This window comes from Eptesicus fuscus, chromosome 9 (genome assembly GCF_027574615.1).
Source record: "Eptesicus fuscus isolate TK198812 chromosome 9, DD_ASM_mEF_20220401, whole genome shotgun sequence".
Classification (NCBI taxonomy): Eukaryota; Metazoa; Chordata; class Mammalia; order Chiroptera; family Vespertilionidae; genus Eptesicus; species Eptesicus fuscus.
The window spans coordinates 48,432,615-48,459,372 of NC_072481.1; the positions used below are offsets into that span (position 1 = coordinate 48,432,615).

General features: G+C 44.1%; 1 protein-coding gene across 2 annotated transcripts in view; it reads right to left on the reverse strand.

Annotated features, from left to right (window-relative positions):
- Window positions 1-26,758, reverse strand: part of WLS (Wnt ligand secretion mediator) — a 101,198-nt gene that overhangs the window by 24,350 nt on the left and 50,090 nt on the right. For both annotated transcript variants that reach the window (XM_054720944.1, XM_054720945.1), the window contains exons 3-5: window positions 9,666-9,790; window positions 4,169-4,330; window positions 2,779-2,915 (exon numbers count right to left, since the gene is read on the reverse strand). In XM_054720944.1, the coding sequence (XP_054576919.1) occupies window positions 2,779-2,915; window positions 4,169-4,330; window positions 9,666-9,790 (424 nt within the window). The remainder of the gene's footprint in view (window positions 1-2,778; window positions 2,916-4,168; window positions 4,331-9,665; window positions 9,791-26,758) is intronic.

Consider the following 26,758-nt stretch of genomic DNA (forward strand, 5'->3'; position numbering starts at 1 on the left):
TTTGGGGAATGAGATGTTACTTATTGGGAATGAAGCCATAGCACCAATTTTCTTAACTTTCATAATGAGTTTCTACATAGAGATACAAAATGTCTTCTTTTTGTGGTACCATTGCAGGATCGAGGAGTGTTACTTTAACCTTTCTAGATTACTGAATTTAACCTCCTTAATCCCTGGAACTTTATTTTGGTACTAGCTCAGATTAAAAGCTTCCTACAATGTTTTTACCCTCCCTTGCCTTCTTAATCAGACCTCACTGAATATAATTATCCTCTCTTATCTATTCAGGTTATCACTAACTTGATCACTAAGAATATTCATTGTTATAATGCTTTCCTCAGCAACTGTGAGTTATATAAGCATATTCATTTCAATAATAAGTGACCCAAACAATATGAAATGCACATTCTTTTAATGGCTTATTTAGTGTTTATTTTGCTTCCCCCCATCACACTATTAATTGCCATTTCTCTATCAAATTATTCATTGAGTCAGTGATTTATTCCTATTTTCATTCATTATTAATGTAATATATATGTTTATTAAGCAAAGATTATATGCTGGGCATTTTGTTAGGGCTATAAATACCTAAATAAATATGACCAGTTCTTCCACTCCTAGAAATATGTTTAGTGCCTCAGCCAGATAAAGAGACAAAGTGTGATAAGCGGTATGATAGAAGTGTGTGCACAGGCTGCCATTGGGAGCTCTAACTTTGACAGAAATTGAGGTGAGTTGTAAGTCAAGGATAGGGGGGTAGAAGGGCATCCCAAGCAGAGGGAAGTGCCTAGATGGAGGCACAGAAGCCTGGATGGAGGCACAGAAGCATCTGGGGATCTGCATGAGGCACTTATCAGGAAATGTCAGGACATGATAACAGAGAAGTGAAAAGGGGTGAGCTCATGAGGAAACTTGAATACCTCATTAGAGAATTTGCAATTTACCCTGAAAGAACTGAAGATCCAATAAAAAAGGCTCAACAATGGAGTGACATGATTCTTTCATTCATTCAACAAATTCATATTTATTGAGTTCCTGCTATGTACCAGTCACTATTCTAGACACTAGGAATGTAATAGATAGCAAAACAAAGATCCCACTCTTGTGATACCTGCATTCAGATGGGGATAGAGGAGGGGTATAAGAGGAAAGATAATAATTAGAGAATGATTGTTATAAAGAAAAATAAAGCAAGGTGGGAGAATGGAGAGTGGTGCTATTTTATATATGGGAGGCAGGAAAAGCCTTTAAGATAAGATACATAAGAACAGGGCCTGAAGGAAATGAGGAATTGAGCCACAGATAAATCTGGATAAGAGCTTTTCAGATCACGAGAACAGCAAGTGCAAAGTTCCTGGGGTTAGGTATGTTTGAGCACCATCAAGGGGATGGCAGGTGGTGAAGAGGATAAGAGATAAAATCAGAGGTAGTAAGAGTCCAGAGCATCCAGGGCTTTATAGGCTAGGGCAAAGGAGGTGCAAAGCCAATAGAGAGCTTTGAGCAGAGAAGTGACATGATCTGATTTACACTTGAAAGGGAATCTGGCTGCAGTGTGAATAGATTATAGGGAGGAAAATGGTAGAAACAAGAACAGTTGAGAGGCTATTTCAAATAAACCAGGTGAGTAATGATGGTGGGTTAGATTAGGGTAGTAGCAATGAAAATGGTGAGATTTCTTGGTGGATTAGATGAGGAGCGTGAGAAACCAGAAGTAAAGGGGACAGGGTGGAGATGCCATTTCCCATGATGGGAACTCCTGGGAGAGGAGCAGGTTTGAAATGGGAGGATATCCATTGTTTTTTGCACGGGTTACATTTCTGTGTAAGTGAAGATGTTGAATAAACAGCTGGAATATTTGAATCGAGAGTTGGGAGAGGCTGAGATTGATGATTATAAATTAAGAGTCATCATTTAGGTGATTTTTAAAACCATGAGATTAGATGAGGTCCTCCAAGGACTAAGCACAGGTAGTAAAGAGAAAAGTTCCAAAGACTGAGCCCTGGCTCCAAAGTTTAAGAGGTTGGAAAGTTGGTTGGAAACAGCAATGGAGACTGAGTGATGGTCAGCAAAGGAGGAGAATGACCACAAAAAGGGTAAAAAAGGCTCAAAAAAAGGGGGGCAGTGTTCAATCGTGTCAAACGCTGATAATGGGTCAAGAAAAGTGAGGACTGAGACATGACCATTGGGTTTGGAATGCTGGTGATCCTGTCAAGACCAGTTTCATGGAGTAGGGGGAGGGAGTGGTGTGTGAAATGGGCTTAAGAAAAAATAGGAGAAGATATACAGACAAATTTTTTTGAGGAGTTTTGTTGTAAAAAAAGAAAAATGGTGTGGTGGCTTCAGGGAGAAATGGGAAAAGGAAAAGTCTTGTTCAAGAATGAGAGATAGCAGAGAGTATTTGTACATTAGTGGGAATGGTTTAGCAAAAAGGAAAAAGTCAATAATATGGGAGAGAAAGGGATACGTCTACAGGAATATTGTCCTGGATTGGGCTTAGTTAGGAGAAAGGCAGCTCATCCCCTGTAACAGAAGTATCTGATTCAGACCATGGGAATGAGGAGCAAGGACAGAACAAAGAGCAGAAAGAGAGAGAACCTGCAGCATTTAATAATAATTTGTATGTGAAAGCTGGAGGAGAAAAAAGTCCAAAATGATTCCTGGTCAAATCACTAGCCCAAGCACTACACTGACCACTTGAACTAGATCCCGCTAAACAGGAGCAGACAGTTAGATCATGCGGTGCTGTGCTCGTCAGGGTGCTCCCAAACCAGCCCTTACTTTTCTAGAAGCACTGGGGGTCGGGACATCATGGTGATCCTCCTCCAGTACCACACCATAATGATGAAGATGCTGGGTGTAAGGAAGGTCTTCATGGCAAACCACACCTTGGTGAAGCCTCCATTTTGGTGGATTCCCTAGAGAGAGGCCAAATTATGAAGGTGAATATATCTTAGCATTACTTTCTACCAGTAGAGAGAGGTAAGGGAGGACCTTGTCTGCTGAACTGTTCATATCAAAAGCTTTCACATTCAGAGCATATACTGTTGCCTACGCTCCCTGACTCCTTCTCAGGCATTGTAAAAATATAAATCCGAAGGCATAAAAATGAACCCACTCTATACGAAGGGGATGATTAAGAATATGATCAAAGATTTTTCTGTATGACCTTCATTGAAAAATTGGAGATATCATAGATGCCCAAAGTTAAGATTGGTAAAATGTGTTAAAGTAAATCTACGTGTGTGTGTGTATTTAATATTCATTCACTGTATATATAAAATATTCACAATATACCATTAACATATTCACAAAATACCATTAAATTAAAAGAGCAAGGTGTGGCCAGTGTGACTCAGTGGTTGAGTATTGACCTATGAACCGGGAGGTCATGGTTCGATTCCAGGTCAGGGCACATGCCCGGGTTGTGGGCTCTGGTCCACGATTCTTTCTCATCATTGATGTTTCTATCTCTCTCGTCCTTCCTCTCTGAAATCAATAAATATATATTTTTAAAAAAGAGAGCAAGGAACAAGTGTCAATTGAGTATGATCCTATTTTTTTGTATATGAAGGATTATATATGAATATATGTACAGAAGAAATCTGAAATTAAAACCTCAATAGTGGTTATTTCTATATGCTAGGATATTATAGGTAATTTTTATGTTCTATGTGTTTACTTGTGCTTTCTAATTCTCTACTATATATATTCCGCACAGTCTTAGTCTTATATATATTTCTTGTGTAACTATGTTTTAGATTAAAAAATGGTCCCCTCACCCCATGTTCTAATTTTTCCCATTAAACAAATAAATGGAAAGAAACTAAAACACCACTGCTCCTGTTAACATTTAGGCTTGCAAGGTGAAACATGTAAAAAATAATTGCTTTTATCTTGATGTTATTCATTATGCAATCGTGATCATCCTAACATCTTCAATGGGTGCAATAATCGCTTTATTTTCCATTTCTGTAATCTTTCACACAAATTTCTGATCTCAGCCATCATGGGTATGTGTTACTATTCTTATTTCTCAGATGAGACAATAGAGGCTTGGAGATACCAAGAGTGAGATGCGAGTTCCCTTTCAATGCACTTGCTCCATGACCAGTGTTCTTAGCCTGTGTTTTAGTGCTGCAGACTGCCTGGGTCAATTAGATACACTTACCACCAACCGAATATCTTTTATCTCCCCTATGCCAACGTTGATTTTCTTCTTTTCATTCACAGGCAGCCGGATGTTCAAAAGGTAGTACTTATGAGCCACAGACCCGATTTCCATGAAAGGAAGGACATCACATTCATAGTAACGGCCCTCGTGCTCTGGGGTCTGAAAGAAGAACAGAGGTTTTGAGGCAGGGTCACTATTTTCAATAGACTGTCTGAACTGTCTTACCTGTGCCTCCTAGCATGAATTCTTAAAGGTATTCCTAGCTAACGCTTAAAGGTATTCCTTAGACCAGTGGTTCTCAACCTTCCTAATGCCGCGACCCTTTAATACACTTCCTCATGTTGTGGTGACCCCCAACCATAAAATTATTTTCGTTGCTACTTCATAACTGTAATTTTGCTACTGTTATGACTAGTAATGTAAATATCTGTGTTTTCCGATGGTCTTAGGTGACCCTGCTAGCGGTTCTCAATCTGTGGGTCGCGACCCACAGGTTGAGAACTGCTGCTGTAGAGCCTAAGACCATCGGAAAACACAGATATTTACATTATGATTCATTAACAGTAGCAAAATTACAGTTATGAAGTAGCAACGAAAATAATTTTATGGTTGTGGGTCACCACAACATGAGGAAGTGTATTAAAGGATCGCGGCATTAGGAAGGTTGAGAACCACGGCCTTAGAGGTACAGATAACAGGGCACACTGGAGGCATGGTATCCACCGGCTGCCCTTCCTCCCTTCAAAAAACAAACACCCATTAGCCACATTAGAGGTAGAACCTAAAATGTTAGGTAAAAAGCAAAAACCTCTTCTATCTCCTTGCGTGTTTCTCAGTGTTTTAACCCTCATTTGAGCCTCCTATCAGACTCATCTGGCCTACCAGGGCTGCATGCTTTTTATTTGCAGCCTGTCACTGGAGACCTGTAAGGCTCTGTGGAACAGTCAACTTCCTAATGTTCAGGAGGAAGCTCTTGCTGACATTCCGCACAGTCTTAGGTAATGGCTAATTACTTACATGGTTTTGGCCAGCAGGAGAAGCTGCAAGAAGCTGAGAACATCTATGTTTTATTGATCTGACAGAAAAAGAAGCAACTCCAGGAACCCTTGAGACTTGGGGAAGACAGAAAGGGATGAAAGGCAATAATGGGATTAGTTTGAGATGTCCACTTGGAATTTTCTATCTCCAAAGCTTCTAAACTGCCCAAGAGGCAAGATGGCAGAAGGAGCAGACATTTTAATTAAGCAAAAATTAATCCCAGCTTTTAAAAGAAGCCTTCCACCCTTCCTGCCAAGCAATTGAAGAGTTACTGCCCAGAGCAAGGCAGTGGGAGGTTGGAGAGTAGGGGCACAGGTTGTTTGGAAAGCTAAATTCTGCTCTCCCGCACCAGGCCTCCTGGTTTTATGTTCCTACCAAGGGGTAGAGGCTTGGGGTAAATATGGCCATGTAGAGGCATAAGCTTTAGCAGCCAGGGACTTTTTCCTGATAAAAGAGGTGAATGTCTGCCATCAATGTTGGGTTTATATGCCAGCTTCAATGTTTGCTGATCAAATGATAGGGAAGACCTAATTTGTTGTTCCCAAGCCTAAATTCTCAGAATTTCTATATTTTTTTTGTGAATCATAAGAGTAAAAAGTCAGTGGAAAAATCAGAAGGAAGATAATAAGAAGTCTATAGACTAACTAATATAGAGTCTTCTGCCCATTCTGTGGTCTTGTGGAGTCCTTTATTGGAGAGTCAGAACTTAAAGTGGAATAAACAGAGACCTCTGTATAGAGACCAAAGACACACATGACAAAGTAGAGGTATAGCATGCAAATATCTGGCTTATTTGCTTCCACTCCCTACTCAGAGCGGACATCACTAATCAATCATGATCGTTTTTTATCCTTTAAGGTTTGAGGGGCTCTTATCAGAACTGTCCGTTGATTAGACTTGGCTTACGGAATTTAAAAAATTCTTCTACAGAAAGAATCCTGCTTTTTACCCACACTTCATCTGCAGGCTGGATGATTCTTCCTGTATAGGATGTCTTTCTCTCCTTCCTCTTCCTTTCTCTCTCATATACTTACAAATCAGGGCTAGTAGTAGGCCTCTGCAGGAACAACTGAAAACACACTATAGGCTCTGATTCAACCTTGGATTAAGCTGCATTGAGGAGGTTGATGACCCCCTGTGGTAGCATCAAGGAGGGTTTTCTGATATGTTTCCAATCAGAGTCTTGTTTTATTGAGAGTTTGAGGGGGAAGAGAGTTTTATTTAGTCTAATGCCATGGTCCCAAAAGTAATAGTATTGGGTTGAGGGCATGGGCCTTCCAAGTCCAGCCCTCAACTCTGATGGGGAAGAAGTTACTTGAGTACAGCAGGAAGAAATGAATGACATTGCATCAGACATGCCTGATTACAGGCATTGTGCTGTGATAAGGATGGCAACGACCTGACCTTGCTCCTTGTTGGGTACCTTGTGAAGGTCATCCACCTCATTTGGCCTCACTTTCCTCATAAGTAAAACAAGAAGGTAAAATAAGATAATCTACAGGGTTCTAGTCCCCTTTCATTGTTCTCTAGGTGTCTTCCACTTCCCTGTCCGTACAGAGAGGCTAATGCTACCAACCCATGAGACAAATTTATCTAAGTTTCCCTGGTGTTGGGACTCAGTGGCTGAGTGTCAACCTATGAACCAGGAGGTCACGGTTCAATTCCCAGTCAAGGACACATGCCTGGGTTGCGGGCTCAATTCCCAGGAGGGGGTGTGCAGGAGGCAGCTGATCAATGATGTTCCTCTCTCATTGATGTTTCTATCTCTCTATATACCTCTCCCTTTCTCTCTCTCTAAAAACCAATAAAAAATAACTTTTTAAAAATCTAAGTTAAAGAAACTGGATACACTGGATTCCAGGATCCTGGCCTAGCCTACCTGTCTCAAAGATAAACACTGCATCCTGTTGGGGATTTTTCCATACACACTGAAGTTCTGCCTCTGCCAGTATTCAGGACATTTAGAAAGACAGACAATCCCCCCTCTCTCTTTACTTTCTCTCATCCCCCTTAGGCCTTCCCCAGCTCCAGCCAACTCCAGCATGAGACTGACTAATTAGGACAAATTACAGCAGGTGGCAACTTGACTTCTTTTTTTTTAACTTCACAAGCCACCAGGGACTAAAACCCTTTACAGCAATTTCTCATTTAATCTTCAGACTCAAAACTAAATTTAACTGCAATCAGAAAGCACAGATTTGATGATTCATTTTCCTTCACACTTTTCAAGGTTTAATATCTTTCTTGAAAGGAATCAACACACCCTAAAGATAATTAAGCAGCCAACACCGAGGAACAGTTGCAGGCTTCGTAATGACTCCCCCTCACTCTGCTTCTCAGTGCCCTCCAAGTGTGCAAGTGAGGTGAGAAATTACTTTTCCCTTTTCTGAGGATGAAATTCCATATCCCGAAGCTTTATATCCTTTAGATTAGATATCTCACCTCTGAAAGACGCAGGCAACTTGCAGCAACAGCTAGAAAGGTTTTAATTAATTTTCTCTGTTGCACACAAAGCTCTGAACATATTAGATAGTCCCCTCTCCTGCTACCTCCAGTTTCCCTCTACCATTCATTTTTACCCACCGGTTGTCCCCTGAGGGCCTCCCCAAACAATTCCAGATGGCTTTATTTTTGTTGCAAGTGGAACTATATTTGGCACTCAGCAAAGGGTCTAGGGCAGTGGCTCCCAAATTTTGTCAAGCTTAGGAGAAGAAATTGAAATCCTCTTGAAACACAGATTTCTTGCTCTTGCCCGCTAAGATTTTGACCCTTTAGGTTTTGTGTACAACCTGGGAATCTGCATTTCCTACAAGCTCTCAAAGGATGTTGAAGCTGTCAGTCCTCAGATCATGCTTGCTGTAGTTCTAGTCTATGGAACCCGGGAAGAGAGACTTAACCCTTTGCACTCGCTTGCTTTTTTTCTCGATTCCTTTATTCTAATGTAACCGTGTCGAGTCACACTCGACATCCGAGTGCAAAAGGTTAATAAATGTCAGGTGCCCCAATAGGTGCTTATGCCCATGAGAGTCCTAGTGGCCCATCTGATTAACATCCTCTTTCATTCTCAAATGTGTCCCAGACTACATGTTACATGATAAGGTCTTTCTGCTTATGTTCACTATCCCATCTAGTCCTTACAAAGATTCCCATAGCAGGCATTATTATTCCATTTTGCAGAAGGGAAACTGAAGCTCAGGCAGAGTAAGTAAATTTGCCTAAGGTCACGCAGACAGTAAGTGATACAGCCTGGAACTGAAGACACACGTTTTGCTCCAAATCCATGCTTTTAACTAATGTTAATTCTGTGAGCCTGCCCCATCTTACTCCTCCTCAAGGTACTGGGCAGGGGCATGGTACTGAGAGGCTTCAACCTGCCATTCTCACCATTCCACAGGGAATCCCAACGTTACAGTTACCGGCAAAAGCAAAAGGCCAATGCTAGGAGAGGAAAGGAACTAAACCAAACAATGGAGTGGGTATTACAAAGCTACCCAAATCCTTCAGGAGCAATTGATCTGGAGATGCCGTGTGACAAATGACATACTCAAGAATGTGCTCTCATAAAGTTTGGCCTCTCATACACTTCACACAAAGAAAACGAGACCATTTCTGTACCTGAAGCACCATCAGAGATCACCTAGCATTGATGGTGCACCACATTAGCACCCTTGGGGAATAGTGGGTAACCATGAGTAACAATAACTATGGCTCCATTTCACCTGCACAGAGACTTTTAAGAGCAGAGGGGTAAGTAAGGGTGAGGGGTCAGAATGTCAGGGAGGCATGTGTAAGGGCAGCACTTGACTTTTATAAAGGGCCTCCAGCTAATTTTGATTTGGTCCTTTAATCATCAAATCCCACTATCCCTGGAGGTCATTGAATCAATCTTTGGGCTTTTGCCCCAAAGAAAATGTTTCCATATTTTCAATACAGGATAGTAATCTCCCTCCCATGGGTGGTTGACTGAGTCCTCCTAGAAGAACCAGAGAAGGGAGAGTCTTAAAGATGGATTAGAAGACTGAGGACATCTTTCTGTCTGTGGTCAGTGGAATTTTTAGTCTTCATACCTACACATGAACTTTGGCAGCAAAGAGAAGCCTAAGAAAAAGGAAAGTAGACTCAGCACTAATCCAATATCAAGATTCTTATATATCAAAGTAATTCAGCAATTTTCTTCAGACACATTCAGCTATTAACCAAAGAATGAGGAATTTATTTTTATAGAAGTATTTCAGAGAAACAACTAAATCACTTCAGACAGACATTCCTTCTATTCTTTCCTCCTTTGCCAGGACAGGAAATATCTACACAGCCCTTTTCTCTACAAAGACGAGAGATAATGTGGGTTATGCATGCTAGGAAATAAGGAACATGTCTGTTAATTGTAAAGCAAATCTTCCCACATACCTGGAAATCAAATAAAAACTCCAACAAATTAGACGTCAAGGAATCCTACCTTGGGGGATGTGAAGATACACTTGAGTTTCCGAGGCACTCTCTCATGGGCCATTTCAGTCCATTCAGCAAACATATCATCACGGTAAGCCAGGGAAACGTCCATGGAAACTTCTGCATTTTCTCCTGCAAGAGAAAGAACTCACAATTCCAAAATGGCTTTGGACACAGCTAAAAAATTCTTATAGGCTCTGCCATGGAAACCAATAAGACAGATAGATAGATAGATAGATAGATAGATAGATAGATAGATAGATAATTAGTGCCTATCAAACTCCAAATCTGAAATTCTAAATCTAAAGACTTAAAAGTCATCAGATGAATGTCTAGCTGGATGCTGTGTCCCCTTCTATAGCCGCTGTGCAGAAATGGGGGCCTCACTCTCTCTGAGGCAGCTCAGATGGTCTTATTCTGACTCATTCACCACTTATCCTCCTATAACTTGCCCTACGGGCTCCTACTGCCCATAGGAGTCACATGGAAGGTAAGGTACTTCTTCTGCAGAAGTTTGTTAGGCCCTGAAAGCCATACCTCATATCTGTCTGTGTTTTCTCTCCTCCCTGAGAGAAACGTGACCAAGCTTTTCAACTCCCCTCAGAGACATGATTTAAGTACCTTTGGTGCTTTCTTCTGGGCATACTCTAGTCTAACAGCACCCTTGTTAACATTACTTGCAATAAGCTCTTAAATATAAGATCTGGCCTGGCTTATGTGGCTCAGTGGTTGAACCAGAATTCAACCTATGAACGTGAATTCCTAGTCAGGGCACATCCTGGGTTACAGGCTTGGTCCCCAATAGGGGGTGTGCAGGAGGCAGCCAATCAGTGATTCTCATCATTGATATTTCTATCCTTCTCCTTTCCTCTCTGAAACATATATATATGGCCTGGTGCACAACAATCATGCACTGGGGAGGGGGGGATCACCTCAGCCCAGTCTATGCCCTTTTGCAGTCCGGGACCCTTGGGTGATGTCCCCTGAGGGGTCCTTAGCGCTGACACAGAGGCAGGAGAGGCTCCTGCCACTGCCACTGTGCTCGCCAGTCATGAGCCCGGCTTCTGGCTGACTACCAGGGGGCAGCTCCTATGTTGAGTGTCTGCCCCCTGGTGGTCAGTGTGCATCATAGCGACCAGTCATTCCGCCGTTCGGTCGATTGCATGTTAGCCTTTTATTATATAGGATATATATTACCTGCTACTTCTCTAAAAGGTAAAACCCCTTCTTCATATTGTGGACAATGTTAACCTTTTGCACTCGGATGTCGAGTGTGACTCGACACGGTTAGCATTAGAATAAAGGAATCGAAAAAAAAAGCAAGCGAGTGCAAAGGGTTAATCCAGAAGATGAAGGGTTTTTCCCCAAAATTAATGACTTATACATAGGTAGGAATACATTAGTGATACACAATTATACACAGGAATGTTCACATATTACTCCATATCAGTAAGGACCATGAATAGGTTTAACTCACCTAAGAACTCATTAAGGAGTTTAGATTCATAAAGATTGCATCTATTCATTTGTCTGTTTTATGCTATGTTAAGCAAGTTCAAGAACAAAGGGTCTGTAATGGGGAATAAAAATAGGACAGACCACATTTCCTAAGTGATTGGAGAGTTGGCTCCCACTGGGGTTATGAGACTGCATTCAATTCTAGGCTCTGGAACCTGAACACACACAGGGGAACCGATAAGAATAACTGCTGTCTGGAAACTTAGGGCTTTCCTACCACTGGCCCCATGTGCCTTGAAGTCGATATGATAGTGCCATAAATCCTCACTTCTCTGAAAATATCCAGAAAGGGAAAGAAATGATGCACAAAAGAAGGGATCTGAGGCCATTCTAATGTAGATGAAATCCTCCATGAACATCGGATCTGCGACTGTATTAGTATTTAAATCTAGTCAAACATGGTGAATTGGCTACTTGTCTTCTTCCTCTTTCTCCTGAAATTACACACACACACACACACACACACACACACACACACACACACACTCACACAGGGCAGAAAAGGAAACCAAAGACTACTGAATCACAAGGGGAAACTGTAGATAAATGAGTGGGCCAGAGGTTTCAACTAATTTCTTACAGATGAAAAATAGATAAAGTAGGATTTCCTGACAGCCATAGAGACAGGCACAGCCTAAACTCCCACAGAAGGCATATTGGCAAAGTGAACCAACATGCCCAATAGACCCCCCAGGGCACTCTGAACTTGAAAGCATCAGATGTTGCAGAAGGCAGAGGTGAGACCTGGTGCCAACAACAGGGTGACTGGGTCAAAGTCTGTACATAGAATCATTGGACCCCCCAGTTCCCATCACCACACAGTCTGAGGGGAGACTCTGGCCTTGAGGACACCAGGCAATACAAAGACCCAGGGCTGAAAATGGGGAAGAGTCTGTAGGAGGAACTGTGGGGTGCCCAGCTGGGCAGAAGCAATGCTTGACCATTGTTTTTCCTCTAGGTTAGGGGCAAGGCTGGCTGCAACTGCTCCCTACTGGGCAGCCTTAGTGGTCAATAGAAACAACTGGCCAGAGCTTTAGTACTAGGCACCAAGGGATATCTTTTTTATTTCTAAGTGGGATTAGAAATTGGGGCTTTCAATCTGCTGAAAGGGCACTTCTAGAACCATATCGATCAAGAAGACAAATCTGAAAAGCTGTAAGAGAAGCTGTCAATTCACGATTTGGGCTCCTTGGAGCACTAGGGTTCAGCGCAGCACTGGCCTTAGCCACAGGTAGGAGGGGCCCTTTTCCAGCTGTTCCCTTTCTCAGAGGATGAAAAAACCTCAGAGAAGGGTACATGCCCACCCAGAGCCCAACTCCTCCCCCAACTTCTAGACCATACTTCAGGAGCCTGGGACCCCAGAATATCCTACCCAGACCTCTCTGAGCTACTTCCACAGCCCGGGGGGTGGGGGAGGGGGGCTCTTCCTCAGATCTGGCCTCCCAAGGGGAATTACACAAACATACGTGCACCTCTGGACTCAGGAGTGGTCAAAGGCCGCTGTCTGTAAGAGGCTATGAACAGAGATTGGGCTTGGAGGTTGGGGTATCCACACGCAAGCACACAAGGCCCCTTTCTGCACAGGATGGATCCAGGGGTGGGAACAAAAGGCGTCCAGGGGCCCACACTCCCTGGGCAGTCACGTTTTGGCACAGAATTCTAAGGAGTCCAAGAATCCTGGCCTTCTGGTACATTATGAAGGCAAATTTGTTTCAATTAGATGATAGACCTTATTTATCTTAACAATTTGTTGGCCTTACTTATCACTTTTAAATATTTAGACATATGGCAGCCATACCTTCATAGGTACTCTTGCCCTGGGCTCCACAAACATTAGGGATGGGCCTGGTTCAGAACAGGGGCCTCAGAGACAGAAAGAAGCCAGACAGGTTTGCCTCCTGGCCTGCTCCCAGCTTTGAGTTCATCCCATCTGCTGGGAATCCCCAAACTGTTTTAACATACGCTGTTAAAAACAAAAGTTTAAAAAACTGTTTTCATGTACAACTTCTCTGTATGAAGCCCTGTGACTTCCCCTGCTTTCATTTAATTTTCCCAACAACTCTACCAAATGAGCATGGATATTTCCTTTGATTAGGAAATAAACTAAGGTCCTCAGATATTAAGTAATTTAAAGTCATATTGTTGTTGGTAACAGGAGAGTGACAATTCTTTTGAAATTGTCTTAAAAGACAATCATCATTCTGTGTGGTTTTTAAATAGATTTTTATTAATTTCAGAGAGGAGAGAGAGAGAGATATAAACACCAATGATGGGAGAGAATCATTGATCGACTGCCTCCTGCATGCCCCACACTGGGGATTGAGCCTGCAACCCAGGCACGTGCCCTGACCGGAATCGAACCATGGCCTCCTGGTTCATAGGTCGACGCTCAACCATTGAGCCAGGCCAGCTGGGCAACAATCATCTTTTTTGTATCCCTTAAAGAAAACTGTCTAACTGATGAAAGAAGCCCCTCAAACTAGTCACAAAATACAAATATGTAAGTCTTTAATAAAAACTTAGTCCTCACAGTCATCCTCTGAAGAAGAAGTTATATAAATTGCCCAAGAATACATAGTAATACATTGCAGTAATAGCAATACCATGGCAGAGGTGGGACATAAGCCTTGGTCTGGATCAGCCCGAAGTCCCCCTACCCTCCACTACCTTTGTTGGTAGAAACCAGTAAACTTCAAAAGAAACTTAACAGTGAATCAATCACACTGTGTGCAAGGGGCCACTCAACACTGACCAAGCACCCTTCGCAGATTTCTATAAGAGAGAAATACCCAGTGTTCCTGGGAAGCTGCCAGCATGGCGTGTAATATATCTGGAATTCCCTAATCTGAGCTTTGATGGGAAGAACTGCTGAAACCCAGTGGAGAACTGCTGGAACTCCAGTCATTTCAGAAAACTGACTAGGGAAGCATGATGTGATCCCAACCGCACGGAGCTGGGAGCCTGGGGACACCTGGGTTCAGGTCGTGGTTCTGCCCCTAACCACATGTGTGACCAGGGGCAGGTTGGGCTTAGATAGGGGACTAAGCCCCGTCGGCTGGTGACAGCTGCTTTGCGCTCCGGTCCGTAGACATCATGAAGCGGTATAAGGTTGTTCTTACCAGACTAATTGAGAGAAGCTTCCTAACAACTCTAATTCACTAACAACGGAAACTAAACCGAAACAAAATGAAAGACAACCTCTGCGCAGGTCAGCTCACAGAACGGGAGGCGGCCTGAGTCACTCTGTGGAGGGGACATTTCTCCCACATCACCATTCCCCTCTCTCCATTCCACCATCGAGGCAAGATCTTTCTAAAGCTTTCTGTGATTGTTCATGCACTTGACCCCATGCTCTGCCTAATCCTTACACATCACCTGCTTACTTCCTAGGCAGTTGGCAGCAAGTGTCATCATTCCTGTTTGTGAGACGGAGAAGACAAGACTCAAAAGTCACACCCTTAGAAACAATGGCCTCAAGCTTCTAGAGCTTCATGGCCTACAGTCTTACAGCCTTTACTGTCTCTTGTGAGGCACTTATAAATAGAAACCACAGGGAGAATAGCCAGTTCGAGCGACCCTTCAGCTCTTCTTCTGTGGAATTTGTGATATCACTCCGGGACAAATGCTCAGGCTCCTTTTCTGTTGGAATAAGACTTGTCTCCTAGGCCCGTGGTCGGCAAACTGCGGCTCGTGAGCCACATGCGGCTCTTTGGTCCCTTGAGTGTGGCTCTTCCACAAAATACCACGGCCTGGGCGAGTCTATTTTGAAGAAGTGGCGTTAGAAGTTTAAGTTTAAAAAATTTGGCTCTCAAAAGAAATTTCAATCGTTGTACTGTTGATATTTGGCTGTTGACTAATGAGTTTGCCGACCACTGTCCTAGGAGTCTGTGATCACTAAATTTGTTATGCATCAAAATACATATAGCCCGGCCAGTGTTGCTCAGTGGTTGAGCATCGACCTATAAACCAACAGGTCCCCAGTTCGATTCCTAGTCAGGGCACATGCCTGAGTTGAGGGCTCAATCCCCAGTAGAGGGCGTGTAGGAGGCAGCCGACTGATCAATGCTTCTCTCTAATCATTGATGTTGCTATCTCTCTCTCTCCCTCTCCCTTCTTCTCTCACTAAAATCAATAAAAACATATTTTTTGAAAAAGAAAAAAAAATGCTTAGTGCAGTGCCAAAAGCAGAAAGGATTCGCTATTGTTGTTATCCTTTTTTTAGGGATGTGAAACTCTCATACCTACCTTTGATTCAAAATAATCACCAGGTTTCAGGAACATGGAAATGTCCACTATGAACTCCTATCCAAACCTGGGACACAAAACTTAGAAACAGGAAAGCTCTGGACTAAGGAGCTCAGCAAACCTGTGATGTCAGCCACCTGAACCATTTTCCCTCCTGCCTCCAATGGACTCGGAAATAAAGTTCAGCTTTAATGACTACGTTGCATGTAATAAAACACCAGTTTCATGACTCCTGGGATACTGCGTGGGCAATCCTCCCCTCTCCCCCATCCCCACGCCCGGAGATAATGAAAGTGAAGGATCCAATTTGCACTCCCTGGGAGAATGGCAGGAAGGCCAAGGCTACCTCTGGCACCCGGAGAACCTTCCCTATAAAACAAGAGCGCTGGTTATTCCAGTTCCATGGTGGGGAAAGCGGTAAGGTGTCAGCATAGGGCATTTATAGATTGGAAACGCATGGTTTTTCCACAATATCCCAGAGCAGTGGCCTTGCTATATTGTGGGCTGTCCAAGCTTCCCTTTTCTCAAATGGCTTTGGAGACACATTTCTGTCGGGTGGAAAATTCATCCCGAATGGGAAGGGAGGAGTGGAAAGGCACTGTGGCTCTTCACACTTACTATTTCCAGCCTGTTATGGGGCGGTGCTCCAACATGAGGAAACCTGCGCTCCAGAGTTCTGGGGAAACAGACCCAGATGGCAGAGGACCATTCCAGGTGGAAAGACCTGTGCCTTTCCGGATTAGGAAGCATCAATCAATCCTATCCACAGGAGAAAAGCATTTGTGCACCCGTTTTCTGAAGACACGTGCAAAGTCAGAGAGGAGAGCAAGTCCTTTGGAATGAGCCAAAGATGCTAGGGGGACAAAGAGCTGGGAAAGAAGTCAGGGCAGCTGTTTAATGTAAGAACAACCCTTGGGGGCGGGGAGAGGGAGAATGAAGTGATGAAAGTTGAGGCTAATGAGGAAGTAATCAAAATGCTTTTCACTTACACTTTTAAAAAAATATTTTTCAATTGCAGTTTGTATTCAGTATTATTTTGAATTAGTTTCAGGTGTTACTCAGCCATAAAAAAGAATGAAATCAGTGGATTGAGCGTCATCCCATGGATCCAGAGGTCCCGGGTTCGATTCCCCGTCAGAGCACATGCCCAGGTTGCAGGCTCGATCCCCAGTAAGGGGCGAGCAGAAGGCAGCTGATTGATGTCTCTCTCTCATCGATGTTTCTATCTCTCCCCCTCTCCCTTTCTGTACTATATAAAAAAGTATATATTTTTAAAAAGAAAGAATGAAATCTTACCCTTTGCAATAGCATGGGTGGACCTAGAAGGCATTACATTTTTGAAATGGGCATTTGCCAGCTAGCATAGTACAAAGAGTTTGGGGCCAAAGAGATCTGCTTTTGAATCCTATCTGTATGTCTTTCTAGCTGAGACACCTTGAACAAGTCTCAGTTTCCACCTCTGCAAGATAGAAATAGTGGGACCTACTTCCCAAGGCTGCTGACAGGACTACAGGGCACACAGACACTTGAAAAGTTCCCTTTCCTTCCAGTCCCCGGATGGTTAGATTACATCGTCGACCAATTAACTGGAAATAAAGGGGAAAGGGTTAGAGGAAATAAAGAATTATTTTATGGTTGTCAGAGGTTCCCTGAGAAACCTTGATTATCCTGGGCCCTTGCCCTGGGGGAAAAAAAAATTAAAGAGGTTTCGAAACCCTCATATGCATTCCTACATTCCATAGGGGAGCCTGTCCGTCAGCAGGGTTTGTTTGGGTAACCTCTGAAGGAGGACGCCCGGACCAGCCTCCTCACAGCCTCCAGCAGACATATAATCTGGGGTTATTTATGCCAGCGTTCCTTCCCCAATCAAAAGCTCTCTGACCTGGCTTGTATTTTCTTGACGCTTTTAATTAAGGAAATAACAAAACAAACCCTGTCCTCTACCCATGGTTAGGTCTGGCAAAAATGGACTCGGCTAATTATAAATTTGGCCCTGGCTGTTTTCTTAAGATGACCTACAGGCCTGGGTGTGAGCAGTTATGAAAATGAATGAGTACAATGATTTCGCAAAGCAGCCTAACAGTTTAGTTCACATTACCTCTCTCGTTTGTCCCCATCACGTCAAGCATTTGCCTTGTGGGGAAATATTTTCCACAGGTAAGAAGACATTTTTCTAAGCATCATCAAAATGGTCCCTTGCTAAGCTCTGAAGCAATACCTCCTAGGCAAAGTCCTTTGGGTGTAATAAAACGCCAATCTATGAAACATGATTAGGACAGGGGGAGCACTGCTCACATCCGGCCCTTTGCAAAGTGACATCTCAGTTAGAAAACATCCATGTATCCCTATTGCACCCTACTGCACTGGTACATTCATTTGGACAAGGAGCTGGGACATCAATTGTTTCAGAAGCAAATGCATCCGAAGCACCACAGAACACAGAAAAATGACATCGGTGGTGTTCACCAGGTTGGAGAAGAGCTCTCTCCCCTTCTAACTCAGCACACTTGCTTTGAGGGTGTCTTGTCTGCTCCTGGGATGCCAGTCACCTTCTCAAGTTCAAATTTCCCTCCTGAGTTTCAAATCTGCACGCTCACTTCCCACTGTGTGTGTCTCTACTATACTTCCCTCATCCCTCACTGCCTCTCCCCTTGTTCAAGGCCACCATCGCCTCAGACCTAGACGACTCAAACCCATGCCCCATTCCTCTCTGTTTTTCACTCTGTAGCCAGAGAGACAATGTCCAAAATACTCTGAATGCCTTTGTATTGTCCTCAGTCTAATGCTGAAACTCTTTCAATGACATTAAAAGACTCAGACCTGGCTCCTGGTGCTGACCTGGCTCCCAGGTTCATATCTCACGATCCCTTCCCAGCTCCTGCCACCACTAAGGCTGGTCACCTTGAACACAGCCCGCCACCGCCTCCTGCCGTGGAAAATGGAGAAGAGTTCAGGCTCTGGAGAGAGACAGCCTGGGATGGTGGCCCACCTTGGCAGTGGTGCTTGCGCAACGGTGGGCAAGGCACTGAACTTCTCCGCCCATAGACTGGGGGTAACAGCAATGCCCGTCTCCTCTGGCTGAGAGCATTAAATGAAATAACACGTGGGGTCACTCAGCACAGCCCTGGCCTGCAGTAAGCGCTCGGCAAATGCTGACTGCTAGTCTAGGGCTGCTGCTCAAGGGTTACCTACTCTTGGTGCACTCAGAGTCTCTACTAGCAGTGCTCATGTTGTGAGGGTGACTTACAAAAGGGCTTCTTTTCTTCTGGGGTGCAGACAGTCCTCTGCATGCGGTGCTTGGCATGCCCACCTGTACCAAACTAACTCCTCATCCTCTCATCCTCAAGACGCCTGCTGATTCACTCCCACTTTCCCTCACCCCCCAAAACTCGATGAAGTGCCCCTGCTATTGCTCCCACAGCACCTGTGCGCCCAGCTCTGTAACATGTTTCCGACTGCAGGGCAACCACCTGCTACTCACCTGTCTCTCTCTCCCTACCCTCTTCCCACTTGGGTGGAGACGTTGCTGAAAGCCAGGAACTGCCTCAGTCTTGTTCACAGCTCCATCACCCATGCCTTTATACAACAGCTACCCATCAAACACTTGCCAAATTAACAAATATCATCCTTCTTTCTCCAAATACTCCTACAACCCCAGATCTCCTCCGTCACTTCATCACCTCTACACCTCACACGTGTGGTCAGTGGTTTGCTGTATTTCGGTGGCATTCACTTTCTTTGCCCACTCCCTGCTTCCCTTTCCCTACCCACCCCCATGTCCTTCAGGAAAAAAGGATGTTCCTCAAATTTGGCCCAAGGTCCCATCAAGAAACAACGTGCCTGTTCCCCAGGACGGGGTGGGAAGGGAGCTTTTAAGGGACATGGTCCTGAGGGAGCACTGTCTCCTGTATCCCTCACATCTGAATAATAATACGGGGCTGCACTAGTGTTCTACTTAAGAGGGCTACTGGGTGTAAAGGAGGAGACGGGCTGTAACTGCAGACACTAGAAACCAGAGTTCTCCGACCTGGTCTGGAGTGAAAGGGTGAAGTAAAGCAATAAAAGGGCGAGACTTTGAAGTGTGTATCATGTCTGTCTAAGGCTATGGGAATAAGAGAATAAGTGGAACTACAGGCAAGAGATTCCAGAGAAGGAAAATTGTGCAGCATTCATCTGGGTATAACAGGCCACGTCTCTGATAATCTACTCAGGCCTACGTTTCCAGGACTAGAAAGAAACCCATCAGGACCTCAGAAGCCCCAACAGCTGGTGCTGCCACCAAGATGGAATCAATCTACCTCTGAAAACCCTAACTCTAGACGGACCATCCAATCCAGTTCATTTTTCCCCCCTCCATGCACAATAGTGGGGATGAAAAGGCATATATGGCAAAGTCATCACCATCAATTTTTCACAGTAAAGTGGGGAAGGCAGGTATATACATAAATAAGTATAATTCCCTGTGGGCAGTACTACATCACAAGTACATGTAAAGTACATTGTCAGCACAAAGGTGCCCACAGTGCTTGGTAGGGGGACAAGGATCGTAGCATGGAATACAGATCTTCCACATCACCTCATCTGGACAAGATGATGGTCCACTGTGAATCATCTTGAGTAAGAGTAAGAGTTCACTAGGTAACAAAGTAGGAGAAGGGATTATAGGCAGGGGAAGCCGCATGGATAAAAAGTCATGGAAGCTCAAAGTGGCCTGGTGTCCTCAGGGAGGAGCGGCGAGACTAGGCAAGGCTGGAGAGCAGGAAGAACCTGATGACAAAGGGAAGGAGTTTGCTCGGAGTTGCAGCATTTTATTAGGAGGATGTGTAAGCAAGGAGATCTGGAAGCTGTGTGAAAGGCAGACTGGGACTTGGTGTGGGGTAGAGAGATCTAGATGGAACTGAGCCCATTGTCCTTTCAGTTCTCAGCATGTTTAAGATGATTTAATTTCATAGAAAATATCACCTTGCCTGCTTTCCATGGAATGTGAACTCCACAATGAACCGGTCTTTTCCTGACAAAGCTAGAGAAATCAGAATCATCCAAGCGGCCAGTGTTAACACACTGGGAAACCGGTGTGGCAACAGCTCTTTCCTATAAGGCCGTAATCAACATAAATGGGAGAGAAAACAATTCTGACAGCCCAGGGAGGAAAACACACAGCGGCTCCTGTGCTTTCTCCCAGGACACTGTCAGTGCCCAGCGCATTGAGAATGGCTGACTTGATGGTTATGAAAATCCTCTCTCTCTCTCTCTCTCTCTCTCTCTCTCTCTCTCTCTCTCTCTCTCTCTCTCTCTCTCTCTCTCTCTCTCTCTCTCCCCTCTCTCCCTCTCTCCCTCTCTCCCCCTCTCTCTTCCTCTCCCACCCTACATCCCTCCCTCCCTCTCTCTCTCTCTGAATGCAATTAGAGAAGAGAGCTTCATTCACACTGAAGCTAAAAATAGAATTGATGATGGCAGAGTTCACAGACTGATAGCTGTATTCTCAGACAGTCACCAGGAAGGGAGGGGGATGGCTAATTTAACTTAACAGCTTCCAAAACAAACAGTGCAGAAGAAGCCGAGGATGAGGAGAAAATGCAAAGGTCACTTCTTCAAAGGGCTGGACAAGGAACAGGGTCATTCTGTGGCAGTTTATCAGTCCTCCCAAATCCTGGTGAAACTGGCTCAGTATTTTGCCCAGATCTGCCCAAAGTCCTTTAGGCAAGAGTTTTGGCAGCTGCAGCTGCTAAAGGAATCCAAGCAAGGTCAGGCAGAAATGCCAGGACTTGCCCTTGTAACTTCTTCAGACACCACCTGGATATCCAGAAGTTGAGATTTCTAGATAAGATAAATGAGCACCTTTTCCCTTTTCACCATATCTAAATTACACCCAGCTTAGCCTGGGGCAGAAAACAAAAGTTATTCAGGAAATAAACATGGATCGTGAAGGGAGAGAGACCAGGTGTCTAGAAGGAGTGACCCATTTCTTCCTCTCCTCAGTCTGCTCTGCCCAGGATTATGGTTGGGCTTCAAAAGAAACAAGGGGATGCTTGTGGACAGGAAGCAGATCCTCTCCAAACTCTCCCACAGACCTGTGGAGGCTCTCCGGGCTGCTGCCAGCCCGCTAAATGTCAGATCACTGCCCCCCAGCATTCCCGCGCACACCCCCTCCATCGCCCTGGTGACTAAGCTGTTTCAACAGCTGTGTTATTGCTGGAGTCAGGCCAGTGTTACTCACACAGAGTATTTGTTTCGTAGGCTTACGGGGGGGAATGACTGCACTCAGCTTTGGGGGTTCTATTTGCAGGTCAGGTCCTTCCCTTGATCCATCAGCCAGGGCATTCCCTGGACCCGAGCTCTGGGGAGCAATGAGACAATATTGGGTTCCCTCCCAGGCTTCCAAAGTATGGATAGATTCGTAATAACACAGAGAAGATGCAGAAGGCACGTGTGTCTGAGAGCCAGAGGAATAGCTTCTCTTTCCCTTTTGGTAATATTGGCACCCCCTCTGCCTCCGTCTCTCCATGAACCTCCACAAACTTGCCCCTGATTACTGAGTCTGGGCAGCGTCCTCCCGGTTACTCCTCCCTTAGCCAATGGCCTTCCCCTCTGTCATCACATCACTTGTGATCATTTATGTTCCTATCACTTCTGAAGCCAGTTGGGCCTGTTGGCTTGTTCATCTCCCCCGCCACCCCACATCCCCACATCACTAGTCTCTTTCTCAGCATAGTAGGTACTCCATTACGAACTGCTGAACAAACCAGCCCAACTCCCTTCCATTGAGGGGTGCCAGGAGAAGGGAGAAGGCATTGCACCTGTCGGCAGGATCCATTTCTATTTCTAGTTCATTATAAGCTGCATCCACCTTAGAGCCCTATTAGTCTGCTCTCTCTCCTAAGTTCTCACCAAAAGCAACAGGACTACATGTTCTACTATTGAAGAGATGGTAGAAAAGTGAGTTTCTTATAGAGGGTCTTGTATTTTAAAAATAAATAAAACAATGATCCTTAAGACATCACATTTTTGAGCGCCTAATATGTGCAGACGTTTTCAGCCACACAGAGATGCCAGATGGCTATAAACGATCACCTACAAGCACAAAATGAAAAAAGTGAGGCCCACAATCACACCGCTCGTGTGGGAGGGAGGTGAAATATGAACTCAGGTTTGTCTGACTCCACAGCTCAAGTTCTTTCCCATTAAGTCACGAGTTAGGAGACCTGTTTCTTGCTCTAGGAAAGCCACTAATTAGCTGTACAGTTCGAGTAAGTTGCTTTACCCATGGCATTCCTTTTTTAAATACTGAAGTTGAATCCTAAGATGGCTAAGGTCCTTCTAGTTCTAACAATTCATGTAGGTAAACATCCAAACTGCCACCCCCTATTTAACTTCCTTCTACACTTGAGGCACCGTGGCAAAAACAAAAAACTGCAAGGCCATTCCTACCCTCAGGGCACTTACAATAGAGTTGGAGCGGTGAGGGATGAAAACTTGACTTTGACTCATGTAAGAGTTAAACAGTGAAAAACACAAAAATACCAGAGTGCATGGCACTGGGGAGAGAAAGCACAGTCATTATTATAAAAGGACATTCGTGCATTGCAACAATGGGTTTCCCCCCTCCCTCCCAAATATCTTTGTGCTGCCGGCAGAAAGAGCCAGCCACCAGAAGGGATCACATCTGTTTCGTGGGAAAGCTTTGTTTCTGACAAGTTTCATAAAGGAAAAAGTAGGCTAGAACAAGCTTTTTATTTCCAACCCATCTTTTCTTAGTTCCCATGAATGAGGAGGGGATACAAATGAGAGCAGGCAGCCGGGAGAAAAATAATATGGCTGGTGGTTCCTGACCTCCTGGATTCCTGCCGTCAGAGAAGCCTGAGAGGCAACATTTAATTGTGGAAAAACCAGCCTTGCTGGCCTCTTATCTTTTCCCTCTGTGACTTAAACCCACAATTACTGGCAACCCCTCGATTCCGAGTCACTCAGCTGGTGGTGGCAGCGATGCTGTGTCTGCAGCTGAAAAGCAGAAGGGGAGTCAGATTTTACCTGCCTCCGAAGCCAGCCTTGTGCAAACACAGCCCTAACCCAGCTTTATGACTTCTCCCATTAAAAAGTTCACAGATGCCCTCCTGTCGGGAATACCACCATGCAAGGAGTCCAGATGGAAAAAAAAGGAAAGGAAAAGAAATGCGATTTCCAGCTGCTGTATAATTCAAAGGACAAGCGAGGAGCCTCAAATCCTGAATTCCACATTTCCTTTCAGCACTAGACACGTGATCTTCGATTCTCTCCTGACGGATCAAACTCTGGATGTCTTCGCCCGGTCAGCAAGGCAACTCACCAACTGACCCCTCTGTCTTTCAGGAGCTTATCTTTTCTCTCCAATATGCAATTCTTCTACAGCCTAACAAATGGGCTTACCGCCCTTTGCATATAACATGTTATTTCACAGCTTTTCACAGTAGAAAAATATGGGTGTTAGTCCTGACTTTCTTACCTGAAAACCAGGTGACCTTGGAGAAGTCACTTAACTTCTGAGGTTGTCTCCCACATACTTCTGGTCCCAACCTGGATTATTATTCTATTCCAAAACATTTTAATTTACATGTTAATAACATCTTCCATCTTATAAGGGTATTCTCCATGTTTTTAATGATATTTGGCACTCTTGGGATCTACCTATACCAGTGGTCGGCAAACTCATTAGTCAACAGAGCCAAATATCAACAGTACGATGGAAATTTCTTTTGAGAGCCACATTTTTTAAACTTAAACTTCTTCTAACGCCACTTCTTCAAAATAGACTCGCCCAGGCCGTGGTATTTTGCGGAAGAGCCACACTCAAGGGGCCAAAGAGCCGCATGTGGCTCGCGAGCCGCAGTTTGCCGACCACGGATCTATACCATGAAGTTGGAGCTCTTACTTTGAGATTCACAAACCTATGAATTCCATGGGTGACATGTGAATACAATATGTGTGAATGGGGCGTGTGTACATTTTTCTCCCGAGGTTGCGATCCTTGACCCAAAGTTAAGAACTACTGTCCTGAAGTAATGAAAGGCCTGTGGCAGCATCCACCTGGCTCCTTGTTTTATACACTCGGCCCTGCTGCCCACCTTTCTGGGCTTCTATGTTCTCTCCAGAACTCACATTCCTCTTCTCTACTCAAGACCAAGAATAATAATAACTCACCTTTATTGAGCATTTATTATGTACCAAGCACTTACTATGTAAAAGGCTCATGTATTCTTCTAGTTTAATCCTTAAAACAATCCTGTAAGGGTGGACTACTATTACCTCTATTTCCTAGATGAAGATAATAAAGTATAAGGAAGTTCAGAAACTTACCAGAGGTCACATAATTTGTAAGTGCCAGGTTGGGGATGCAGCCCAAACATTTTGGCTTCACATAATAAAATGAGGCTGCCTTTGAATTATTTCTTTGCCATCAGATAGTAGATTGTCACAAATTCCACTTTTTAAGACTCCTCCCATAAAGACTCTTTAAAAAAATTACTTTCTCAGAAGTGAGTTAATAATTTCCCTGTCTGTGTTCATTGGATACTTTGGACACTTAGCACTGAACAAATTGGTGTAGTTTTTGTTTCTGTATCTCTGACGTAGACTGTGAACTCTTAACCTACTAATTATTTTGAGTGCATCTTGAGTATATTTACTGTGCCTGGAGCTGTGCTAAGTATGAAGTCACAAAAATGAACAAGTACAGTCCCTGCTCTCAAAATCTAGTCTTGCAGAATAAAGAAAGGTAAAATAGAAGGGTCATGATGTTTTTTGAAACTGTATTATGAAGGACTTATCTTTGTATCTTAAATCCTAAGTAAAGAACACGTCAGCACATAGTAGAAGCCCAATAAATGAAGTTGGGAAGAAAGGCTCAGAAGTTAGACTGTAAAATTAAAAGATCTACCGTCCCTTTATGAAAACTCTTTGGTTATTTATACACTGACTCACCTAAAAACTGCTTCCTGTGTTGGTGTCTATGATACATTTTTTAATGTCAGACTAAAAATACACTTCCAGTACAGCAACCCTGTCTGCCAACCCAAGGACTAGAAATGAATACAGGGTAGCACATAACAAAATAAAACACAAGAAAACTCACTCATTTCAACACTAAGCTCACCCAATAACAAAGGGGTGTCTTCTAAAATGGTTCACACGTGAGGTCCCCAAACTCACCTATTTACAAAGCTGAAGGAATGAGATTTTTATAGAGCCAAAGGATTTTCAGTGAGTCATGGACTCTCTGCAAAAGAGAGAGTAGCTGGGACTTTGGGGGTCATCTAGGATAATTTCCCACTCAGAACAGGAAACCACTTCACAGCACTATTGATATGCCTGGAGCCACAAGATCCCCTTCACTTGCAACCTTCTATTTCCCAGCTTGGAGACTTGGGACAAATCAATTAACTGCTCTCATCCTCAGTTTCCTCATTCTGCCAGGAAGAATTGTTGAGATGATCAGATGAAGTACAGGTAAAGTTGTCTTAAACATAGATGATTTGGTTGCAAGTAACAGGACTTTACCCACACAAGCTTAAGCAGAAATTAGCTGGAGGGATATAAAGGTATCTCAAGGAACTCAAGGACAGAAAGTTCTGACAAGCTTGAGGGAACAGAACCAGGAAGATAAATCTGCCAAGAAGAAAGTCATCACTTGTAGTCGATCATAATTACACCCCATTTCCTTCATCTCCACTTTCTTTTTGCATCTGGTTTCAACCAACTTCTTCTGCTTCTCCACGTATGTGGTGAGTGATGGCTGCCCAGAGAGCCTTCAAGACTTCTCAGTTCAAGTGCTAATGAAGGTGGGCCTAGAAACAGTGAACCCCAATTTCTGAGAAAAAGAGAGAGAGGAATCTGATTATTCCCCCTTGGGTCAAGGGCCCATCCTAATCCAATCATCTGAGGTTAGAGGGCTGGTCCAGTGGCCAGCTGCTCATTCGGTAGGAGTGGTAGAAGCCCACTTTTGAGGGAGGGGAGATAGGCAAGTTCTGTAAGAAAATGGTGTGAGGCCAAAGCAAATGGCTGGAAGCAAAGACAACCACCAACATCTCTTGTACAAAAGTACTTGGTAGCCCTGGCTAGTGTGGCTCAGTAGGTTGGGGTGTTGTCCCGTACACCCAAATGTCATGGGTTCAATTCCCAGTCAGGGCACATACCCAGATTGTGGGTTTGATCCCTGGTTGAGGTGTGTATGGGAGGTGACCAATTGATGTTTCTCTCTCTCTCTATTTGTCCGTCTCTTTCTCTCTGTCTCTCTCTCTCCACCCACCCTTCTCTCTCTCCATCCAGGCAAGCTATCACTGTGGTCATCATCATCATGACCACCCC